This window comes from Aptenodytes patagonicus, chromosome Z, assembly GCF_965638725.1.
Source record: "Aptenodytes patagonicus chromosome Z, bAptPat1.pri.cur, whole genome shotgun sequence".
Taxonomy (NCBI): Eukaryota; Metazoa; Chordata; class Aves; order Sphenisciformes; family Spheniscidae; genus Aptenodytes; species Aptenodytes patagonicus.
Window position 1 is genome coordinate 945542 of NC_134982.1, and position 23582 is coordinate 969123.

At 40.5% G+C, this 23582-nt stretch overlaps 1 protein-coding gene across 5 annotated transcripts in view; it reads right to left on the reverse strand.

Moving 5' to 3' along the window:
* Positions 1-23582, reverse strand: part of LOC143172360 (WD repeat-containing protein 7-like) — a 151127-nt gene that overhangs the window by 40755 nt on the left and 86790 nt on the right. For all 5 annotated transcript variants that reach the window (XM_076361702.1, XM_076361705.1, XM_076361701.1 and 2 more), the window contains 3 exons: positions 11410-11596; positions 1245-1362; positions 259-408 (listed from right to left, as the gene is read on the reverse strand). In XM_076361702.1, the coding sequence (XP_076217817.1) occupies positions 259-408; positions 1245-1362; positions 11410-11596 (455 nt within the window). The remainder of the gene's footprint in view (positions 1-258; positions 409-1244; positions 1363-11409; positions 11597-23582) is intronic.

The following is a 23582-nucleotide window of genomic DNA, read 5'->3' on the forward strand; positions in this document are numbered from 1 at the left end:
CCAGTGTGACGAGCACACCATACCTCCAGCAAATTCTCTTGCATGGGTTTTTCCTCCAACAATGCAATTTAATGCAATTTAAATGCATTTTAAGCTTTTAAAGTTCAAAAAATGAGCTGGTTGGTATAAAACAAATCCTCTTCACACACAAAAAGGTTTATGGTCCACACAGAAAGAAATTCTATTATTTGACTCCAGGCCAACACATTATTCACTGTCGCATCAAACCCACAAGCAGACAGGGCAGAACAGCCTTACCTCCACAAGAAGGTCCACAACGTCGGTAGGCATCTTCTCAATAAGTATCTCAATGACTCTCAGGATCTCTCCTTTGGCCCGAGCAAGAGTGGTGGTGTGAATATTCTGCTGAGACTGCGTGTTCGCTGCGAGGGCAGTGTGTCTGTGTACCTACCAAAGAGCAAGGTTACACGTGGAAACTCAGACGCTCTGAATGTTCTCCATCTGTGCTTACAGTTATATGCATGTGTTACATTAAGAAAGCCTGTACTAGGCAGAATGTTTTGCTTCACTTTGAGACCTATGGATTATTTCCCCTGCCCAGTTACTCATAATCAGTAGAGCCACTAATGGTTATCCTTGATGTAGTTTTTAAACAAGGGCTTACCTGTTTTAAGTAATTCTTAATCTCATAAAACCAAAGGTCAAGATAAGCAAATGCCTGGGTCTTGATTACATGTTTTTCACATACTTGAACGTCTGTCTTTAGGCATTAGACTGCTGCTTTATAACGGGCTTTTTTTGGCCAGCCACTGAACACGGTCCATCCTATTGCTTTAGCTCAGCCAAAGCGCCAGGCTGTATCTGGGTTCACTCAAACGACTCCGAGACAGACCGTGCCCAGCCTACACTGACCTCACAACAGCGTCCCTTCCTCCTCACCCTCCAAAGCCCATGGTTAACTCCCCACTCCGTTTTAATTCATACTTAATGGGGTCACGTGTGCATTGCTTAAAGAAAGCAGGATTTTACACATTGCTATTGGGAGTTTATATAACCAGGAATCAACAAATTAAGACAGACACAACTCATCGGACTCAGTTAAATATCGCTCCTATCATAAGTTATGGGTAATTTGGATATCTGCAGGCATACAAATATTACACTTGCTGTTTCCTTTTTTGGGGAGGAAGGGAGGGACATTTGATTCTATCTCTGTTCGTAAGCCTGGAGCCTCAAAGGTCGGACGAAAAGCTGCTGCAGCCGAGCTGACTGGCCCTGCTCACCTCCTTGGCGATGGTGGTGATGAAGGCGGGTGGTCTGGCGGTGGCGATGAGGGAGAGAGCATGCCGCGCCGAGCGGGCAGAGTCGGCGGCCGGGCTCAGGGGCAGCCCCATTGTGATGCTAAACGGGCACCAGACAAAGAGGGGAGAAAGAAAAGGAGCATTAGAAATATAGAGTGAAAAGATTAGAAACAGCTTATAATGTCAGTTCAAGGTCAACGGGAGCACTCAAACAGTTAGAATATAATGGACTTCCAACAATGAGCAGTGATTAGGAGTCAGGGTGTTCTATCATCAAATACAAAATCGAATAATTAACCATGAAGATTGAAAACAGTATGTGCATCTGTCCAAAGTGTTAAAAAGGCCTTGTTAACAAATTATCTGTATGTGCTGAATACATATCACCCAACTGAGGACAAGGTAAATGAAGAATGTCTTCCCAAGAATTTATGGTTTATTCTTTTACAACATTTTAAACCCTGTTCATAGTAATTCTCCTTAATTCAGCTAAGCACTGGTTATAGGAGAGTAAAACAAGAAGCTTCTTGAAGAACTAAAACCACCAAATCTATTCTGTTTAATTTTCTTCACTGCATGACTCAGTTGCAGCAGCATGATGAGATGACAGACAGCCCCATACCTTATGCTTTCTAATTACTGAAATTATTCAAATGCTCTTTAGAATTTCTAACACTGAGGTTTTTACTGCAATTCTTTGAATAGCAGTAAGGGATTAACTGGCATCTAAATTTTCCATACACAATGCTTTTATTTGCTATGACAAGATAAATGCAAGAAACAATAAAGTAATAACAAGTACCCAATAACTACATGAAGAAAAAAAAAATCTAGTATTTGGTAATTGAGAGAATATGTACCTGACAAAGAAGATACAGAAGCTTATTTTTGTCTGAAACTTTCCTTTCTTAAAATTGTACTATTTTAACTACCGTTGCTGCATATGTCACAGCAGAGCCCAGTTTCGTTAGGCTAGTCGTACATTATCCAGCAATTCCACAAATCCTTCCTGCACTCCCATCCACGGGCCACCCAAAGCATTCCCAGTCCGTGGACCCAGAGCACTGGTACCTCTCCAGGCTAACAACTTTGTGCCTTTAGTAAACCAACCTAATACATAAAGAGATATCTGATCTGTGTCTAAACACAAGAGTACAGAATTCAGCAGCACTCAAAGGCACTCAGACAATGAGGGTTACAGATCAGGGAAGAGAAGCATTGTGGCGAGGCAGTATTTCAGCGCTGGCTTCGATGCACTGCAGGCACGCAGGTCTCCCTGGGAGAGGACATTTCACCAAGGGAAAACTGCAGCTGTGCAGGGGGAAGAAATGTTGGGGAAAACGGAGAAGAACGTGCTCCGATATGGAAACAGGCTTTTATGGAAGGGGAGGGAACACCTGGGAACCAGGATGTGTTGAGATTAACCTGAAACATTCAACCTATCCCACAAAGGAAACTTTCTCTGACATGACTATTGCAGCAAGGAAAGAGAGACCACAGATCAGTTTGCCAGCTCTAAAACATTTTAAAATTTTCCTCTGACATACAGTCTGATCAATCATGCTGCTATGACCACACTTCCACCAAGCAGCAAGCAGTAGCCCTCGAAGTCTTTTTAAATATATAAAAAAAAAAAAGACAAAACAAAAGAAAGATAGTTTCTTTTGGTCATTCCTGGTATCAGTCCACCATTTGAGGATGCTGCAATTCCTCATGGATTTTGCTAAGTCGTGAAAAATTATGTTTGAGAATGCACTGAAACCCCTCTTCAGCTATCCCTCCTCTTTGCTTATTTTACTTAAAGATTAAGTAACAAAAAAGGTATTAACCTGTAGACAACATATATAGGTTTTCTCTTTTTCTTTGGAAATGAAGTACTTTTCTGCATACGACCATGGGCAGCAATCACTGTTTCTGAGGCTCAGAGAGGGAGCGGATCCTCCCACGCTGCACAGGAAGATTGCTGCTCCCAAACACGTGTAAGTGAGCGGCACTAACTGGCCAACACAGAGGCATCGAGTTTTAAAGCAGTTCCTACACCTTAGCTGATTATATTATGGGTGTATGTGAATGCTAAGTGTTAATAAAAGTCAAGCTTGTCATTAAAGAAAGTATGTCATTCAAGTGCACGTTAACAAATACAGATAGTTTTATTATATGAAAAAAGATAAAATCTGCAGCTTTCTCTACTATCGATGTGATTTCAAATGGTTTCATACTTTGACAGATGTACATGAGAAAAAAAATACATTCAATAAAATGAGTACTAGTCCAGTGAAATAATCTTATCTCAAAGCTGCAGTTTCAGAAGAACACCATGCATCTCCAAACGCTGAGGATGGCCCAGCTGGGTAAGCTATGGCTCACTACAATGCACAATACAGTGACAACAGAGCACCAGAAAGCTCCATTAGCGGCTCTGCACCAACAGCAACCATAACCAGACATCTCTCATTCTGCAGCCTTTACGCATCCGTGCAGTCCCGCTGCTGCCAGAGGGATTGTTTAAGTCAGGGCTGCCTCATCCAGCTCTCCCACGGCACTCATTTTACACATTTGATGCTATGAGAATGGCTGAATGGGAACGCACTGCTCCAAATCCTCAGCCTGCCTGCACTAATTCAGAGGCTGCTGGCCAGAGGTTCAGCTGTGTCCACTTTGCTCAGCATACCTGGGACACAAAGGGCCAAAAGATCTCTCTTTTTACTCCTCTGGACCCACTGGGTTGGTTGGCTTAGCCCTTACACCTTAGAGGAGCCTCAAGACTTCTTTAAACCAGAAAGCTGCCAGCAACCTCTATGGCAGGCAAGCCACAGAAAATAAAAGCAAAGTCATGGAGAACAGTATAATCATTCCACACTTCTATCCCTTTAGCATCTCCCGATGCTTCCAAATTTGTAAAATCTGGTTTATCGGGGTCAACAAAGTTCATTCTGCTCTGAAAACAGAGTTGGACACAACCTGCTCTGAAAAGAAATGAGGGAAAGGAGAAATTGAAACAACCCAAAAGATGTGGAAATCACAATACATGTGTCTTGTATTCCAGGCGCACCAAACCCCCACGAACAATACAGTGTCAGCATTTCCATCATGCTATGCCACAAAGCCCATGGCGTTCAAACCCACAGGACTCAAAATGGCAAGAAAAAGCATCAGTTCACTTGTTCAAACTCCGAAAATATTTGGGTTGATCTGTCTATTCCCCTTGTGACAATAACATTTGAGAGTTTCTCTTCTTTCAGGCTAAACCAGAAAAATTATTTATCTTCAACAGAAGTTATTCTGATGTTTCTTATACTAGACTTTACAATGACGTTATTTGGAAGTGAGACGGAAGGAAATCTACATTTTCAGAGCCAGGATGGAGAGCACAAAAGGTGGGGATTTTCCCCCAACACTTCAACAGGAGACCACATGTGCAAGTGTGAGTAAGAAAATAAGCGTGACGTGGCACTTCCTCAGATGCACCAAAAATCTCCTCTGGGGCACTATTTGAAGGGGTTCCTCTTCCCCAGTGCTCTTTGACTGGAATTTTTTTGTAAAGAGTAATAGAAGTTTACAAACCCAACTAGCTTATTGCAAAGTCTGTTTATGCTCTTGTAGAGAATTTAGGTAGCATGTGGTAACCGAACAGTTACTTTACTTATTTCTTTAATTTAGAGAGGGAGGTGTCTATAGAGGATGACACATTTTCTCTCTCTTTTTTTTTTTTTTTTTTTTTAAGAAGTGTCCTTAAATATAATTCTCTGGGCAATATCTGATTTTATGTTGCGGAAGCTTACAAATTAAACACTTTGCAACAAAGAACTTCAGGGTGGTTAACGCATTCTCTGCCAAATGAACTATTTTTCCAGAGCAACAACAAGATGAGGTATGGATCACCATTTTACAGACCTGAATTCACATATATACAAACCAAAGTTTATTGTAATTTTCCTTCCCACTCCTCACCATCACTGTATGCATTAAAATTACTGAATTTGAAAACCAATAAAGTCTCTGCAACAATAAAGATGTCCCCATTGGCCTTTTACTTGTAAAACCATATTTGACTATAATTTAAAAAATCCTGTACAGATGTTACAGACAAAAGCGATGCACCAGGAAGAAGGAGGTATCAGAGTCAGACTTTCAGAGGGGCTCATTATCTCCCGAAAGCAATCAAACCCCCAGGCCTCAGTAGGTTTTTTCTCTAAAAAGGCTTCGTGTTTCTGCCAGCAGTACTTTTCCTTACAAGGTGCTTGGTAAAGCATGCATTTTCCTGAAAAGCAACAGGCTTTTTGTTAATTCATTAGCATGGCTCAGCAGTGGTAGTATGTGGGCAGAGATTAACCCCCTCCTGGGGCTGGGCCAGCTGCTCTGCACGTCCTCTTTCAGAGGAAAGCTCTGTGAGATGGGACAGGCTCACTGCACCAAAACCCAGAACAAAACCAAAGCAGATGCAAAACTAACGTACAGAGGGAAATGCTGCCTTTCACACCCAGACTTCTATTCTTGTATTGATGAGTTTTAGGACTTCTGTACATCCATCAAGAGTCGGCAGCACGTGTTGTCCCTCTTGTCCTCATCCTGCCCCCTGACTTCCCACCGCACTGTAAGCGGACATTTGAGGAATCATTTCTGTACACATAACAGACAAAATGGATGCAGCTTGTGCTGTAACACATGCCTTTAACACCGGAGATGATATGCTACCTGCAAATGACAGTAAAAAAACTTGGGATTTATTACTGTATCTATTTGTGCTCTTGATTTGTGCCTTTTAGCTCATTTCTAGAAGACTGATCTCAGGGGCCAGTATCCTGCATCATTAGGGAATGATGCTCTCTCCCTTCCCAAATCCATCACCAACTACCCCCATGCCAGTAATCTGAACACCCTGAGTTCTTTGGGAACCAATATACTATTTGAATAATGTTTTCAACGAAATATAGATTTTAAAAGATAACTTGTTTATATGTTTAGCACAAGTTATCACAACTTCAGAGTAATGTTTATGTACTTCCCTATCTACAAAAAATAAGGAAGATGCATTAAAAAAGCTGATTCTTAAAACAAGTGGAAAAGAACAAGCTACCTGGGCAGAGCTGTAGGTCATACCTAGGAAAAGGTAGACAGAAAAGGTTTCGATAGCGGTGAACAGAAAACGTAGCAATTGGATCTCTACATTTCTTGACTTCCATAAAGCAATGCCAGATGAAAACTTCATGGGACTAAGAATGTGAAATTTCAGCATGTTGATACAGGCAGCCTTGAAGTGATGGCTGAATGAACGGGAGGAACCAAACTCCCTCCGTGGCATAAAGCCAGCAAGTGTGGTACTCCTCTTCCTCAGCCTCCACGAGAGGCTGCAGGTGCCCACGGACAGCTGCCCTTCGCGTGATACAGCTGCAGCTCATCTAAACTGAGCTCCAGCCTCCTGGAATCAAAGACCTAAACCAGAACTGACACAGACACAAATCCCTGCTATTTCCAGGTTTAAATCATTTCTGTAGTGGCAGCGTACAGTAACTTGCCACATCACCTTTACGACCAAACACCTAGCTCACATTTCCCCTTTGAAACCCTCAATTTCAGCAATTGTTTAGGCTATATTCTAAAAATGTTCCACCGTACTTGAAAACCAGGGATGTCCCTATTATATATCCTACAGCTTCACAGATAGAATCCATAAGAACATAGAAGTATAGAAAGTTTTCCACTAAACGCAATCAAAACTAAAGAGATTTAGCCTAATTATTTTAGTACATACATGTATATAAAAACATATGGATCGATTAGAGTGCAATTTGCTAATTTTAGTATTTTATATCATAAACTATATCAAACTGTAGCTTGTAATTCAAAGAGCAAAAATAACGGAGAGCAATGATCCCTATCGTCATCCATGCCAAGAAATCAAAGCCTAATAAATGCTAGAAAAATACTCTTAATCCTCACAACTGAGCAGTTTCATTCAGCATGGCAGGCTAGCACAGTATAATCTTTGGAGACTAGGATGAACTCGGAGAGTGGAGGAGTTATAAATACCAGAGTTTTGGATAACAGCTCAGATATTTATTTAATTCAGAAGGGGAAAAAAGAAAAACACTGCTTTTTTTTTTGTGAAGTGATTTTTTTTTTTTTTAAGCAGAAGCTTGACATAAAAGCTCTTTCATAAACGTTCTTAACATCAGGGAGAGAAGCCAGGCAGCTGTGCACTATTATTGTGTACACGGTAAATCAGGCACAAAAAGGGGCAGCTCAGCAGGGCACCGGGAGGGTAAGATGCACACTTAACCCCCTGCACACATTGTTGCTCTATTTCTTTCCATCTTCGTCTGTCTGCAGTCGGTACTGTATCTGTCATGAATGTAACAGGCCACTTTCAATCTAAATCTTGTTATGGATTAATAAGCAAACACTTTCTCGCTTATTATGCAATTTATCATGATGAAAATTGCATCGGGCTCCTCAAGGCTACATGCTGATACATTCATTTATTCAGTGCTCTGTGGATAGAGAGCCATACTAATCTTTATGACAGCTAAGGATGTAATCGCAAGATGAAAATGACTTTCTGAGGAACTGCGTTCGCTTGGCTTCTGTAAGTCTACATTTACATACAATAGGGCTTAGGAGATTCTCTGGGAAGGCAAAACATTTCAGCTTCTTCTGTTGCACTGCATGAAATAATTGAAGTTCAGCCAAATAACATTGTTCATCCAGTTTGTACATATTTCCCCAGAAACACCCCCCCCCAACACACGGCAATCATTCATTCTTTAAATCTTGAGGAAATTAAAACTGCTATATAAAATTGGTCATATCTGCCTTAGTATAATGTAAAAGAAAGTCAGAAACCTTAACACCTCCCCCACAGAGGGATGATAAAATGCATACGTGGTATTAAGACAACCCCAGTCAGTTCCTTACTGCATCTAGCATTTAAAATGTGTGTGTTTATAAATAAACATTTGTAAACACATTTGTAAAGTAAAATTCATTCATAATAGAGCAGTTTTCGGAACTGTAAGATTTGAAACTGAGTTCTAAGGTTAAATGCTACGGGTGTGTAAAAGTGCTCAGGGCGTTAAATGTTATTGCTACAAGCAAAAGAAACTCCTGACTAAAATAGAAAAGTAACTGAAAACATAAATACATAGTTTAAACACTTGACAATAATGCTTATAATTAAGGTATTTGTAATCATAAGGATATTCTACAGTTTCGTATGTTGCAACATAAAAAAGCAGTGTTTGCTGTGATTTAGCAAACAATAGCCTTAGAATAAAACAGAAAATTGGCTAATTGTTAAAGGATTTTTTTTTTTAAGTATCTAAAGTAATATTATTATGGCAATGCTGTAAACAAGAACATCTGTAAGCTAAGCAAACACCCTCCTTCCGCTCAGCACAGCGTTTCACACGCAGACGAATATCCACCGGGCCACTGAAGGCCTACTGCAGTTTTAAAATAAAGTACTGCAGACATTTCTTTCTCCTTTAACATAAAACTGTCCTCTCCCACACGCTTCAGAATATACCCAGAAAGCTTGATAGACATTAGCAATACCATCAAGCAAAATATTACCTGATGAAAAATGAACCTCTGCATTTCATGAAAAGAAATACAATAAAATTAATACCTAAATAATCAATTATGATGACCTCGGCAATTTCCGACACTAGATTCCCCCCCCCAGGCAAAAACCTTGCAAAGAAAATATCACAGACCAGTCAGCTGTCTTCCTTTAGGAATGAAATTGCTTCCCCATTAATGAATGGTTTAGCAATTACTGCACGGTTTACAAGTTAACACTTAAGGAACGCCACTAATTAAAATATTAGGTAGAAAGCACTACATAAATTAAAAATTAAGCATGAAATATGTTTAAAAAACCTAGGGAATATTCACACAGGGCTTGGGATGCCAGACTTAGAAAGCACTAAAATTGCAATTGGTGCAGATTAGGAAAGCTCTACTGAAATAAACGGCACCATCGTGATTCACACCGGCTGAAGGTTTTGTTTATGTTCTGCTGGAAACACAGCCCATCAGCACAGATTCAAAACGCAGAACCGCGAACACGGTAACAGCCTATGCATTTAAGAACATAAACTCGCGTAACAACAAAAACGTGCTGAGGTTTTATTAGAAAAAAGATCAATGATTTCTATATTTTATGTGATGAAAATTATTATTAAATTTAAATATTTGTAGCAACAGTCATTTTCCAAGTGAATGTCTGCAGAACTTTAATACTACAGTATTAATTCATACTGACAACCAAATAAATATGAAATTTCTATTTGCTCAAGGCAACCCTCCACCCGGAGCAGGAGCTACACGTTTTGTATGTCCTAACTGAGGACTAATTTGTTCCTATGCAAGAGCTATGTATCTATGAATGAAAATTTTGTCTGAGCAACACTAATGTATATCCACTTACATTTTTCAAGGTTTTCCATTAAAAGCAGGAAGCTTGAAATAGCTTTCAAAGCCAATTACATGAAGCATAGTATCATTGTTTTATTTCATATAAACAGCCTACTGTGATTGCTTCTTATAGTGACTTATTTTTTCTTTATTTATACATAGAAATCAGAGCCTCTCCTTTTGCACGTTTAAGTGGTTTGCTTTTTTTTATAAAAACTAAATACAGAAATAATTGTTCAGATAGAGATTTAGAATAAATTTCAGACGAGATGATCAATTTTACAACAAACAATAATAAAAATAAGGACTATATTGCAAAACCCTTTCCTGTGCAAATAGTCCTGTTGTCATTAATCAGATTAATGGTGTGAGTAAAGACTGTTCATGTGAGAATCGGGGCCCCAGTTGAAATTTATTACATTTAGGCCTCAGATCATAAAATTCATGGATACTCAACAAAAATGCTGCTCATGTCCTGCAAAGTTGCACATATTAAATAAATCCCAAACACTAACATTCAAGAATTCCATTATCTTAACACAAAACGCATTAAAAAAAGGTTAAGACACTACCTTTATTACACAAGTCATCTTAATGGCTTCACTTACACATTTAGCCATAATTATTTGATTTAGCCATAATTATTTGATGGCGTGATTGGTAATACACGGCACCATCAAGTGTAACAACTTGCATACATACTTGTGTATACATAACTAGAAGTTGTACAATTATAGTAATTTTTAAGAAATGGAACAAATACGCACTTGGGAGTTCCATACACAAAAAAAACCCCACAAAACCCCCAATGTTATATTTTTTTCTGTGTATTTTATGTCGAAGTGTCAGACTTCCTTTTGAAATTTGCCCTCCCCCCTCCAAGCGCAATTACAAATACCTAATTGAAAGAAGATTTTATTTCAAAGAGGTTAGAACAGAGGTACAAGACAGCATACCATATAAATCTTGATTTAGGACACTTTAATAAGTTGTTCTCTGACCCTAGAGACAGGCTGTGGTCTATTGAGTTTATGATTTCTTAGCAATCCTTAAATCTACAAGTTACCTTGATGCTATTAACAGCAATGCTGTTGATAAAATAACCACCTTTTCCAAAATGTACTTTCCAAAACAATTCACAACCTGACGGGATGGCTTGTAAAACCATGGGAAAAAAAATCCATGTGTTCAGACACACCAGTGGAAAAAACCTTCTGAAAATACTATTTTTACAGTTAAGAAAGGGTGAAAAAAAAATTATGTTAAAGACAGACATATTTTAGATATAAAAAAATGTGTAACTCGCTTCTTTTCCCAAAATTACTAGCAATATGACCGGAAGATTAACGCTGTGTAGCCCCAGGCAATGTCTACCAAGTGTTTGGTGTCCCCCAGTTTTAGATGGGGTGACTCCCCGTGCCAAGAGAAGCCAGCACTGCAGTGCCACTGCGCACAAGTGACCGGATCTCTCCTGCCGTGGTTAAACCCTCTCCTTTTGAGATCGCCCACTGCAGCTGCCCGAGACTGCAAACCGAGCCAGACTAAAGCAGACTTGAAATCGTAATTTAGATGGTACTGGCTCAAATGCAAAACTTGAAACAAAGAGTTGTTCCTTGTCCCACCTTCTTTCCAAGTACCACAGGATTTGAACCAACTGCTGCAAAACCTAGATCCGTGGGTGGAAAATGATACAAGTAAGTATTTATAAGTGAATAAATGAGATACCTACTTTGCAAGCTGTTTCTCCGCGTCAGCGCAGAGCTCCAGAAGGCCCATCAGCACGGCGGAGACGTCCATGTAGGGCTCCCAGACGGTAAAGCCGCGGCCGATGAGGTCGATGGCGGTTCTGCGGATGGTGCTGTGCGCAGGCAGCTTGGGGCTGGGCGGCTGCAGCAGCAGAAACGTCAGTGCCTTGCCTGCCGTGCAGAGTGGGAGAGAACGGGACAGTGAAAAGAGAGCTGCAGAATTGATTTTGCCTTGTTTCCAAATACTTGCTGTTGAGAAACATGCAGTATGGAAACCTGCTCATAAGTCACCATATTAAGGCTTTATCTCACGAAGAAAGTGCAGGAGCTTACAACTGCAGGGTCCTCCCAAAGCCAGCGAAGAAGACAAAGACATGGTTCTGTGGGTATCAGTTATGTTAATTAACCTCAGGGTACGTGATGCCCAGAGACTCCCTGTGCCATGGATTTCATACAGAATCCAGGATGGCAACCCATAGCAGTCCTCAAACGCAGACACTAACAACGCTCCAAAAGGCAGGGGATACTAGTATAGACTGTCTCAGATAAACGGTATCCACGCTCCCCGTCATCACTCGTAGCTCAACGAACAGCAGAAGGCAGGGAGACTGTTCTGGTACACACAAGCATAGGATGGATTAGAAGTGTTCACCCCGTTAGCAATGCTGCAACCCCGCCAGTCGCTGCCTGCGAGAATTTTAAAGCATTCTCAAATAGCAACGACAGCCAGTTTGTTACTGCAACACATCAGTCTGATTCAGATCACTGTGCCACATAAACAGGCCCATGCCAATACTGCCAGCGTTGAGTCTTCAACATAGTATTTTCACTGCAAAAGAAATAGCACTAAATGTATTTTTGGAAAAAATGTAAGAAGTCTCCATGCCTAAATATTTCTGCTTGAAAATTGTGAAAAAAAAAAAAAAAAAATCAAAGCAGAAATGATAAAAAAGTCCTCCCTTCAATAGACACTTGCTAAGAAAACCCTGAAAATCTGCAATAACATTAACATAGGTAATAAAGTTTTCAGAAAAAAAAGGTACATCATTTTGAAAGGATATCTAAGAAAAACAAGCTTAAAAGATTAAACTTGGGAAAATATCAATTAAAATCAACCACGTTGAGATTACACACTTTTTCATCGGTATCTTGGCTACAGCTAGAAGCAGTTCATGCTAGATGTGCTTAACTGAGTGAGAAACAACAAAAATAAGTCAAAGTCACCAAAACAGCTGCTTGTTTCCAAACGTGCCATGCGCCTGCCCGTGCAGGGGCTCAGATAAGGTGGCACAATCAGATCTCCTCTTTAATTAAAATCCTGTGCTACACCATGATGACATCACCTCAGTAATCAGCAGAGATGATGTTTAGTTTAAGGGAACTAACTATCTGGGGACACAGCTGCAGTGACTAACACTGCAAGAGTGATGCTGTCTCAGGGCAGTGTTGTATTCCCCCCTTCCCCAGAGCCCACGGTAGGCACGGCTCCCCGGCAGTGGCCATTCACCGCAGGGAGAGCTGCCGCCCCGGCGTTCTCTCCCAGCAAATCTTTGGCAAGGCAGCTCCCTTGCACAAAGCAGAAAAAGAAACGCGCAAGCAAAACATGTATTGATGAGCTGATAAACTGGGCCAAGCAGCTCAGGGGATTTGCCTACTTGTCCTGCTCTCGCCCCAGTATGAGTTTAGAAGGGGAAACGGCAGAGAAGAAAGCCTTGGTGGTAATCCAACAGAGCTCCCTGGCCTGTCACTGAGAAGCTCGGCAGCATCGGCTCCCAGATGTGGGTGATTCGGGAACGAGATACCCAATTTTACAGCAAGGATTTTTCTTCCTACTGACACCTCCTCGATGTCAGATACGTAGTAATGCTTTATTTGGGAAAGGGAATGAAATTATTTGTAAAGCCTCCGCATCACTCTGTCTCGGGATGCACAACAGGATGTTGTTTGTGACCGCTTCCGCTCCCAGATCTCAGCACCTCCAGAACCGTGCCTGGGCCTTCTGCTAAGGAAACACTGGACAGCACACGAGCATTTAAATACCAATACCACCCTACATACCTGAGCAGAAATCTCCCTGATGTGGGGCCCACAAATAAGCTATATGTTGAGAAGAGTTGCCTGAAGGTTCACAAGGAGATGTATAATTTTCACCATTCCAGTGTCACACCTCAGTAAGTGAGCATTAGACGTGTATAAAAAAGCAAATAAAACTGAGAATCGGCTCTCAAATAGGAAATGTACTTAGTCCATTTTAGTCCATTTTTTATAGACCCACTGCCAGTCTTGTCTCATGCATATCTTACACATTAAGATTTTTTTTAAATTATTATTATTATTGATGCAGTGCTCTCAGGTTTTGGGGCAGGGCTGTTGCAGTGCTGTGGTTTGTTTTGAGCTGTGCCATCTTCCCAATACCGGGCACTGGTGGATAAGACAGGCAGCTCTCAGGAAAGGGCAGAAAGCGCTTGGTACCAGGGGAGGCTCTAGACCCCTAGACTGAAGAGCTGTGCTCGCCTTTTGACCTGTAACTCTGTTTTTAAAGAATAACCATTGCAGAGTTTCAGCAGGAACTGCTGGACATGTCTCCACCTTTGAAGGACTCAGTATTTGGTGGTTAAGGTCAGTTAGAGATGTAAGCTCAAACATTTATCTCTCGTAGGTGAAGGAACTGAATTTTGGGTCATTTCTGTTACGTTTGAGTGTCCTGGCCGTTCAGACATTAATGTTAAAGAGAGACTCTGCCATCAGCACTGTCCCCTCCAAAAGCGACAGCAGAATCTAGAATGACAAGACAAATGAATTTCCCAAATCAGAGAGCAGGATATTCAAATTGCTCCTACGATCGCTGCAGAGGACCACAGGCAGCAAAGGAAGCTGGCTGGGAGCTCTGCCCTGAAAGGTACCCGCCGTGCCAGTAACCCACCCGCAGCATCGCCTCCCTTCCTGAGGGCTGCACGCCTAACTCATACATTTTACTACGATTACCTCACAGCATTGGTGTCCATCCTCATTAACTCACTTTCCCTCCTCCCCACAATGCCTTTTTTTTCTTTTAGAGAGAAATATAGCTTAAGGGAGTGGGGGGGGAGAGAGAAATGATGTCCCAAACAACTTCAACATACCTGAATTCTGATCCAGGTTCTGCATATTGAGGAAACATGATTAACAATTTCATTTAATAGACTATTTTTTTTATAAAAATAATTACATATATATAAACGTGTAGGAGGACTAAAACAAGCAATGCTTCCAGATAAAGATAATTTATCGTTATCTCTACATAATTATTTGTTACCTCTTAATAATGTTCATTTAGCTTGCTATTGTGATAAAGATAACCTATTGATTTTAACAGGTTTTTCTTTAGTTTTCAGAACTGTCCTCTATGCCTTGCTCGGTTTGTTTATTAAATAAACCGCCTGTCATTTTAAGCATTCAGAAAAGCCAACAACAGACATGCTTTTCTAGTCCATTCACACTAATCCCTTATACGTGTGTAACAGAAGAACTGAAAGTTTCTTCTTGAAGTGCATAACAGGCCATGAAGCTCTAGTTTGTGTGAATTTTATGTCTCAAATAAGAACCTTATTAAAAAGCATGACTACTCAAACATTACTACAATGAACTATGCCTACCTTTTTCATAGGAATCCTCCTAGCATTGCTCCTGCTGGCACCTGCCTCGTGTAAATTGAGCTACGGAAAAAGATGAACTAAACAAAAGTAATTCTGCTGCCCGTTTCTCAGCCTGGACATCTTTGTTTAAGCTTTGACTTGGCTTAAATGAACGAATTAATATTGACAAAAACATCAACTAAGCTAATGAGTTGTTAGTTAAGGCAATAAACATGTCACATTAGAGTCAGCGCAGTAAAGAGGTAATTAGCCCTGGAAAAGCTCTGCTGATTGGGGCTGTGGAGATCCTTTGCTCTTAACCTTTGAGTCCATTAGTGTGGAGCAGGACAGGGAGCAGCCAGGCTAATGTGCATTCCCGGGACCGGCAGCCTTGCCTGCGCAGCCCAGGGCAGGTCCCTGCTCACGCCTGGCGCTGATTCGGCATCTTTTAGTGAACCTACACACTCGCACTGCCATCAAATGGGCAAGAGAATATCTATTTAAAGGTATTTTAGTAGAAGTTTGGGCCAACATGGTGATGTGACAGAAAAGATCCTACCAAACCAGAATGCAGCTTGTGACTGCACTTCAGTGTGCTCCTCCTGCTTTTGGAAGGGCTCATACATTGAATGCATACTGAAATTACTGTAAGCAGGGGGTGCTGTCTTTCTTGATGGAAATCTAGGTAACATCATACTCTTTAAACAAAAAATAAAAAAATCTGCCCTAGTAAAAACTAAGTTTTGATGATTTACACATACCTTCTGTTCAAAAAAGTCATTAAGAAACAAACTGACAAAAGCTCCTTTCATTAAAAATGAGGGTGCAACTTACTAGACAGAATTACTTCAAGCAGTAACTTAACAGAAATGTAGTTCAGGAAATGACACATTCCTATATAAATTTGTATTAAAACATCATTTTGTTCCAGATGTTTTATTCTGCATTGGTACACGTATGCCACAAGCATATGGAAATGAAAAAGAGCCATACAGGAGGCAATCCAGAGAGCAGAAGGCAGCGATTTTGTCCCTGGACAGAGCTGACCACCTTATCAGTACAAGGGAGTTATCAGGAGTACCAAAACCAGACTGGACTTTTCTCAACCAGTAGAGGAGGATAAAATTTTGGACACAAGTATTGAAGTGCTTTCAACATTTAGGATAGAGATAGCAAATCTGCCAGTTCTCTGAAACTATTTCTATATATCCTCGTGGGAAACATCCCATGTGACAGCACAGAGATATCCACACAAAAAGGTATATCCAGCGAACAGTGGAGTAGTTACAAATCTGCCTACTTTTTCATGTGTTTACTTGAACACTAAAATAAAGGTTTGAGTCTTTGATCCCTATGTCGTTTTTATTAATGAAAATGTGACACAAATACTAAAGCTTATCAGTTATTTTCAAGGCATATACCTGCTTGGATTTCTAAAATGCCTTTCCTTGCTGAATCTCAAGAGCTTTAACCATATTACATCAGTCAGCATTGTTAACCCCATTTTGCCGATAGATTTTAAAAAATTAAATAATTTGCTCAGGAAAATCAATAGCACAGGCATGAACGAAACACTGATAACTCTGATTCCTATTCTCATAATTTGCCACGAGATCAAGTTCCAACTAAAAAAATGATGGACTCCAAGAATACGATTTAACTTGCTTTGCATCTTTTTCTGATTTTATGTAAAAAAAAAAAAAAAAAAAAAGAAGTGAAGAATCATAGCTCTAATTTTTTTCCGTCTGCCCTCTCTCCCCGTGTCCACAGGCATAGTGTTTTTCTGCAAGAAATTAAACCAAATTGTGACCCTTTCTGGATGATTTGACGTATACCTGAGTGAAACGTCCACAGAAAGACAGAAATATAAATTGGGATAGCTGGGTTAAAAATCCATATCCCTGAATCCCTTCCTACTTCTAGTGCAGTGAATTTTTATTACATATCTTCTCTCATCTTTCAGACAGGTATAAAACCAGAGGATATTTTTAGACCTAAATTAAAAATTAACTAGTCATATTATTTGAAGAATTTTTTTCTAAAGATGTAATGATGAAAAGATTTTTTTTCAATCACATTCAATGTCAAATTTCCTAATTGTTACAGAATTTTTTTTTTGGCCTTCAATATAATTCTGACACTTAAATTTTTTCAACTGAACTTATGTTAGGAGAGACTTCTTTTTTGCTGATGACCTCTTCAAGTCATTTAAGTACCATTCTTGCAACAGGTGCAATGCCTGCAACTTCTAAGGTAATTTCAGAATTGACATGAATAAATAGATTTTTAATTTCTTTTCAAAAGTACGGTCTTAGAGTATATGAAGAAGCTAAGTAGTTATTGCGCATGACAGTAACAAGACTGCATTTTATTCAAAGTAAAAAACAATTTAGAATTAAATTTGAGTTGCTCCTGCATAAAAGGAGAAAAGCAGAGAGGCTGAAGAGAAATAATCCCCAATTCCTACATGTCAGAGCAAGTGACACCACTAAAATCCTGCAGAATCCCCCCGGCCGGCGAGCTGCAGTGCTGGGGCAGCTGTCATTGTGCACTGCGTTACCAGCCGAGGGGATGCCCAGGTAGGAAAGGCAGAGACATCACCTAAGAAAGCCTGGATTGCTGTGCAGCCATTTTGTTCTGCAGATCAGACAAGATAGCTGCGAGATTGCTATCTGCGGCTCGCGCTCAGGCGAGGACTGTTGGATTGCGTCGATGGTTGGTCACTTTGCGCCATTTCATTCGCTATGCAACAATTCAAAATTAATTCTCAATATTCCGGATGCAGTAAGATTTTCCAGGGGCGGCGCAGGCTGCCCCTACCTGCCGGCGGCCAAGAACAATAGGACATTCACTGTGCAGGCAATCGATAGCCCCCACCTGCTCCTCCCAGCCACTGCAAAGGGAGGGAAACAATTCCCACTCACGGGGCTCGCTGCTCGGCATGCAGCCGCTGTAGTTTTGGCTTTGCCCTTCTGAGCGCTGAGGGACAGCCCCTTCTATCACAAATACTCAAGAAGTAATACAGTTTTGAAAAATATCTAGAGAAAGGTAGTCCCTGCTTATTTTGTCAGGAAATTTAAATTGCTACTTGAGGCTCCCATTAGCTGAAAAAAGAGCAAAAGTTGGGATTAGCAAAAATGCACATTTAAAATGACACTTATGACTTGCTGTAAGTCCTTTTTCTCATTTATATCGAAAAGGTAAATGTTTGTAAAGGTACAGACGCTGGAAGATGGGCAATTGGAGCACAGCAGAGATGATTATGCAGCACACACTAGCAGGACACCATTAGGCCCACTCTGCTGTCCCACCAGTGCCGCCGGCTCCCAGCCCGCGCGACGAAGCAAAGTTTGTCCTGAGATTTATAACAACCTCTCAGGGTTTTGAAAATTAAGTGCCTCCTACTCAAATGTGTTTGTGCAGCACATATATAACTCCATGCTTTATTGGACAGTTAAAATTTCATTTTTTAACAAGAAAAAAAATAGGTTTTTGCCTCATATCTGATTAGAAAGGAAGTCTCCTCATTCACTTTGAAGACTTAAAAACATCAGAAATGTTATTTAATCTTAAGGGGAACATTTCCTCTGTTAACGGAGGTTTAACAGGTCAGAACAACCGAACCTAGATGCAGTAAATTGCCAACATTTCTATTAAACAGCATAATATATATTGCTTTTTACATGAAGTGAACAGACAGCAAAGAATATTCCTAAGTGGGGCCAGACAAATGCTGCCCCTAAGTTTGAAAATTATGTAAGATTTTGCATAATACATTAGAGAAAGGGAGACAAAGGAGAACGAAGAAAGTGTTTATAATAGCTGGTTTCCCAGTCTTTTCAGTCTAACTCTGGCCTAGTTAAACCGACCTAACAATGCCATTTTTCTTCCTCTCAAAATCTGCAGTGGGAGAATCAAATGTGAAAGCAAGATCAATTCTGTTCCAAGACAGTAAATGAGTTTTAGATCAGACTTGTTTCAATTTATGGAGAGAACCCAACTATGCTGGCTTAAATGCATTCTTCCTCTAACTATGAAATTATATTACAGTGCTATAGAAAGAGTAAACTATCATTATTTTAATCCAAAATTTGTTTATAATCTAGCAGGAAGGAGAAAGCCAATATGACTCGGGTCATAACTTGTGCATTAAACTTTGTATTTTCATTCCTGTTAATTGCAAAATTCCATTAAACCATGCTATTTATTTTAATCTAAATTATATAATGTTTTCTAAATAAAGCTATTTCCATAAAAATGATCATCATTTCATAGGAAGTAGCTGTTTTTTCCATCACAGTGCTGACCAAACTATATGTTAATCTTAGAAGTTTTCTCCTGTTACACATCATTGTAATGAATTTTCTTAAGCAGTGTGGACAACCCATGACCTACGTAACAGTGGAAGACGCACAATATCAACGAAAGAAGTCAACACAACAACTTGTAGGAGTCATGGATCACAACTTAACCTTCTCCATAGCACCGGTGTCTGATGCACAAACATACCCATACCAACAATGATGTGTATTTTATTCTCAACTACCGCAAAGCCACGTGAGCAATACGTGGCAGTCCAGCTATTTTAAGTTGCTCCTTTCTCCCCAGGCTCTGTCACCCCAAAGGTGCCTGTCCCCTCAATTTCGGTAGCACACCGATAGGTGGGTCTATGTTGCAGCTGACGTCATCGTCATTAGGCTCTTTACAGGGCAACCCAGTAATTGATTCAACCAGGTTTATCTTTGGAGAAAGTAAAACCTGAGTGACTGGGCACCACCGGAACAAGGGGTTATCTTTGCATGTACTTGAGTAGTTTTGAAGATGAAATCAAAGCTCTCCAAAGGCCGGGACGCAGGGTAAAAACAGCTCCTTTTCTTTTTGGCTATTGCTACGCATTTTGAATTACAACACGTTCAAGCCATAGCTTGAAACAAAGACGCTGGCAATCACATCTCTTGTGCTAAACTGGTAACTACAGCAACAGAAAGATAACCACACAAGCAGCAATTAGTTTTCCAACATGTAGATCTCTGAACCAGCTTACTACAGTGTCAGCCCGGTGCTGGTGCTGATGGATTGCTTCCCTGGCAGCAGCTAGCGGTGTTAGTTTGAAATTGTACTCCTAGACAACGTGCCATCGTCTTCATGCTGCGGGGGACACAAGGACTAGCTGAAGGACTGACTGAAGGAGTTGGGTCTCTTCTCCCTGGAGAAGAGAAGGCTCAGGGGGACCTCATCACAGCATTCCAGTACTTAAAGGGTGGCTACAAAGAGAACGGAGGCTCTCCTCATAAGGAGCCACGCGGAGAAGAAAAGGGGCAACGGGTACAAGTTGCACCGTGAAAGGTTTCACATTGATGTGAGAAAGTTTTTTTTACAATGAGAACAATCATTCCCTGGAACAACCTCTCCAGGGACATGGTGGAGTCCCCGTCGCTGGAGGTTTTCAAGATGCAATTGGACAGGGTGCTAGATGGTCTCATCTAGGCTCCCTTTCCCACCAAAGGTTGGACCAGATGATCTTTCGAGGTCACTTCCAACCTGGGCTCTTCTGTGATTCTGTAACTTTTACTGCTGTTCTCCATAGCAATTTATTCCAACCAGCTGCATACCATCATCTCAGAGACGCTCCCCAACATGATACTCAAGTAGTACACGTTGGAATTGATTATGTGCTCCTATGCTATGACATTTCACAAAGATGAATGCAAATGCTTATAAAACAAAATTAAAGAAATTCGAAGTTAACAAGGGATGTATATATTTAAACAAGATTTTTTCTTTTCTTTTTTCTTTTTTTTTTTTTTTAAACACTGTAAGTGCTAAGTACAGCCAGTTGCACAATGATGCAACTCTGTTGCCTATGTGGAAAGAGAACATATGTGACGAAAAGGTGGAAAATAACACCGATACAGTATATGTAAAATAAAACACTTCAAAGTTTATGGTCACACATATGCACTCACATACCTGTGAAGACAGGACGTGCCATTTTGGATTAGATGAAACACTGCTCATGCAATCTTATCACCATGAGCCACTGATATAGTAGCTATTAAAAATTTCCTGCTGTAGACAAGTAGGTAGGGGAACTGCCCCAAAATGCCCAGGCTCCCACTCCCTAACTGTTGGCAGGCTGGACTGCATTAAGGGTTATCCCCTTCAACATACCCTATATTTACTGCAGTTTTCAGTACTTCATGTTATTCCATAAATGCTTAACGCTGCTTACACCTTCAAGCAATGAGTTCCCCAGGCCAGTCCCATGTGTTTGGTGCTGGAGTAGCACAGTGAGCCTGGGGGAAGAGACAGAGAAGTAAGAGGGGAGCCCCAGCAGCACCCTGAAGTGACTGCGTTCCTAATGCTCGCATGGCTCTGGCAGCAGGAGCGTAGCTTGATATCAGAGCCCTCCTGCTTGACTGCTGTTTTGACATGCAGCTGGTCCTTCTCTGAAGAACAAGGGCAACAGAGACGACTACGATTTTCACGTTTTACTCAGCAAATCCCGCCTTCTTCCCAATGAATGCAAGAGCTCCCAGCAAAGACTATTAATTAAAAAAAGGTCAAGAGAAACTCCAAAACAGTTAAGAGAAATAATTTCCAATAATTATAATACTAAGCATTAATCAACCCATCCACTGTAAATCCAAACCCCTGCTAGTTGCCTCAAAAGCAGTATTATGCCAATTATTTTTGTATATTTTCTCCCACATTTCTCCTTCCTAAAATGAGTAATGTCTCACAGGCGTTTTCCTGGGTTTGCGACTATTCTTATCACACATATCTGTAAGATGGTAAAACTCTGATTCCTCTCCTGTTCTTTTAAGGTAAGGATGCCTGGCTTGGCATCTGCAACCCTAATGAAGGAATAATATTAATTTGTATGATGAATTAAATTAGTCTGAGTTTCTCTTCATCTCACTCACTACAAAGGCAAGCATAGGCTGATTTATTGACTTGTCACAGCTTATGAAGCAGCAGTTCATAAAAAAGTTATTCTGAAGTGTTCCTTTTAAACATGCAAACTATTGATCGACAATGTTTGGGCACTATTTTATTAGATACAGACACTGAACAGCAAAAAGCATATGTAGCTTTGGTTTTCTCACTTAACATATGAAGAATACATATTTTAAGTTGGTAACATTGTATGTAGATAATGTAATTGAATCCTCAAACACACTATTGTTTGCTGGTTGTTTAAGCCCTCTGTAACATTTAAATGCAACTTACCTGCTGTGTCAAACACCATCTCTAAATGTAACATTAATTTAAAAGCAGGTATCAGCTATATAAAACACAGCAAAATAAAACTACAATTTTCTGCAAATTTTTTCAGGGAAAGAATTCCTCTTTTCCCTTTAGCACAGCTATCCCAGCTAGAACACGTGTGACCAATATGGAACGATAATCTAGACTCCGCGCATGATCCGTCTTACTAAAGACTGTTATTGCTTGTTGTGCCATCAATGGCACTGAGCGCATTTCATCAGCCTCCCAACCGGTTGGCTATTTGTGCAAAATGGAAATTGTAATCAGATTCCAATAGAGAGGACCTTTCACCATCCACATCAGGAAGGAAAGAATGAATCTCAAATAATACGCCTGATCACAATGCTCTGCAGCCAGAAAACATCTATTGCAATTATGAACTACGACTGCAAAATATAAAAATTATCTAGCACAGCAAGCAAGTAAGCATCCCTGCTTTCGGTTCTCTTTGTTACCTGTCCCTGGAGCTGAAGCCATACTTTCCTTCAGATATGCATACTACTGGCAGCATCGGTTCTGTTTCTCTGACAATAAACTTCTTAATAAAAACCAAGCAAAATAGCTGTATAAACAAAAAAAAGAATATATATTTTTCTGAATTTCCCACCTAAATGCAAAAATTGATATTACAGAAACTGCTTTTAAATATTCAGATACTCATAGGCAAGGGCTGTTGACAAAGACAATCCCTTCGGGAGACGGGGAGGAGAGGCAAGCCCAGCTGATGGAGTGGGTAACATCTGCTACTGCCTTGGGGTGGCATACTGAGCAACCCCGGCAGATTTGCACAGTGCTGAGAAACACTTGCCACTGGACTCTGGTCTTTACATAAATGCTGTTTCTAAGGAGTGCAAACGCATATACACTCGCAAACATGTGGAAATAAAAAAACGTTCAAATTAATCACAGAATCATAGAATTGTTTAGGTTGGAAAAGACTTTTAAGATCATGGAGTCCAGCTGTTAACCTAGCACTGCCAAGTCCACCACTAAACCATGTCCCTAAGTACCACACCTACTCGTCTTTTAAATACCTCCAGGGCTGGTGACTCAACCACTTCCCTGGGCAGCTGTTCCAATGCTTGACAACCCTTTTGGTACATACTGCTAGCCTGATATTACATTTACTCGGGCAGGTATTCTTCTCTTGAACTACAGCTGCTTCCTGTACATACATTTCCCTCGGGACATTAAAACACACGGCCGTAAGCCTGAAGTCATAAGAACTTAAATCAGGAATTACACACCTCACAAACACTGTGAGGTTTTCA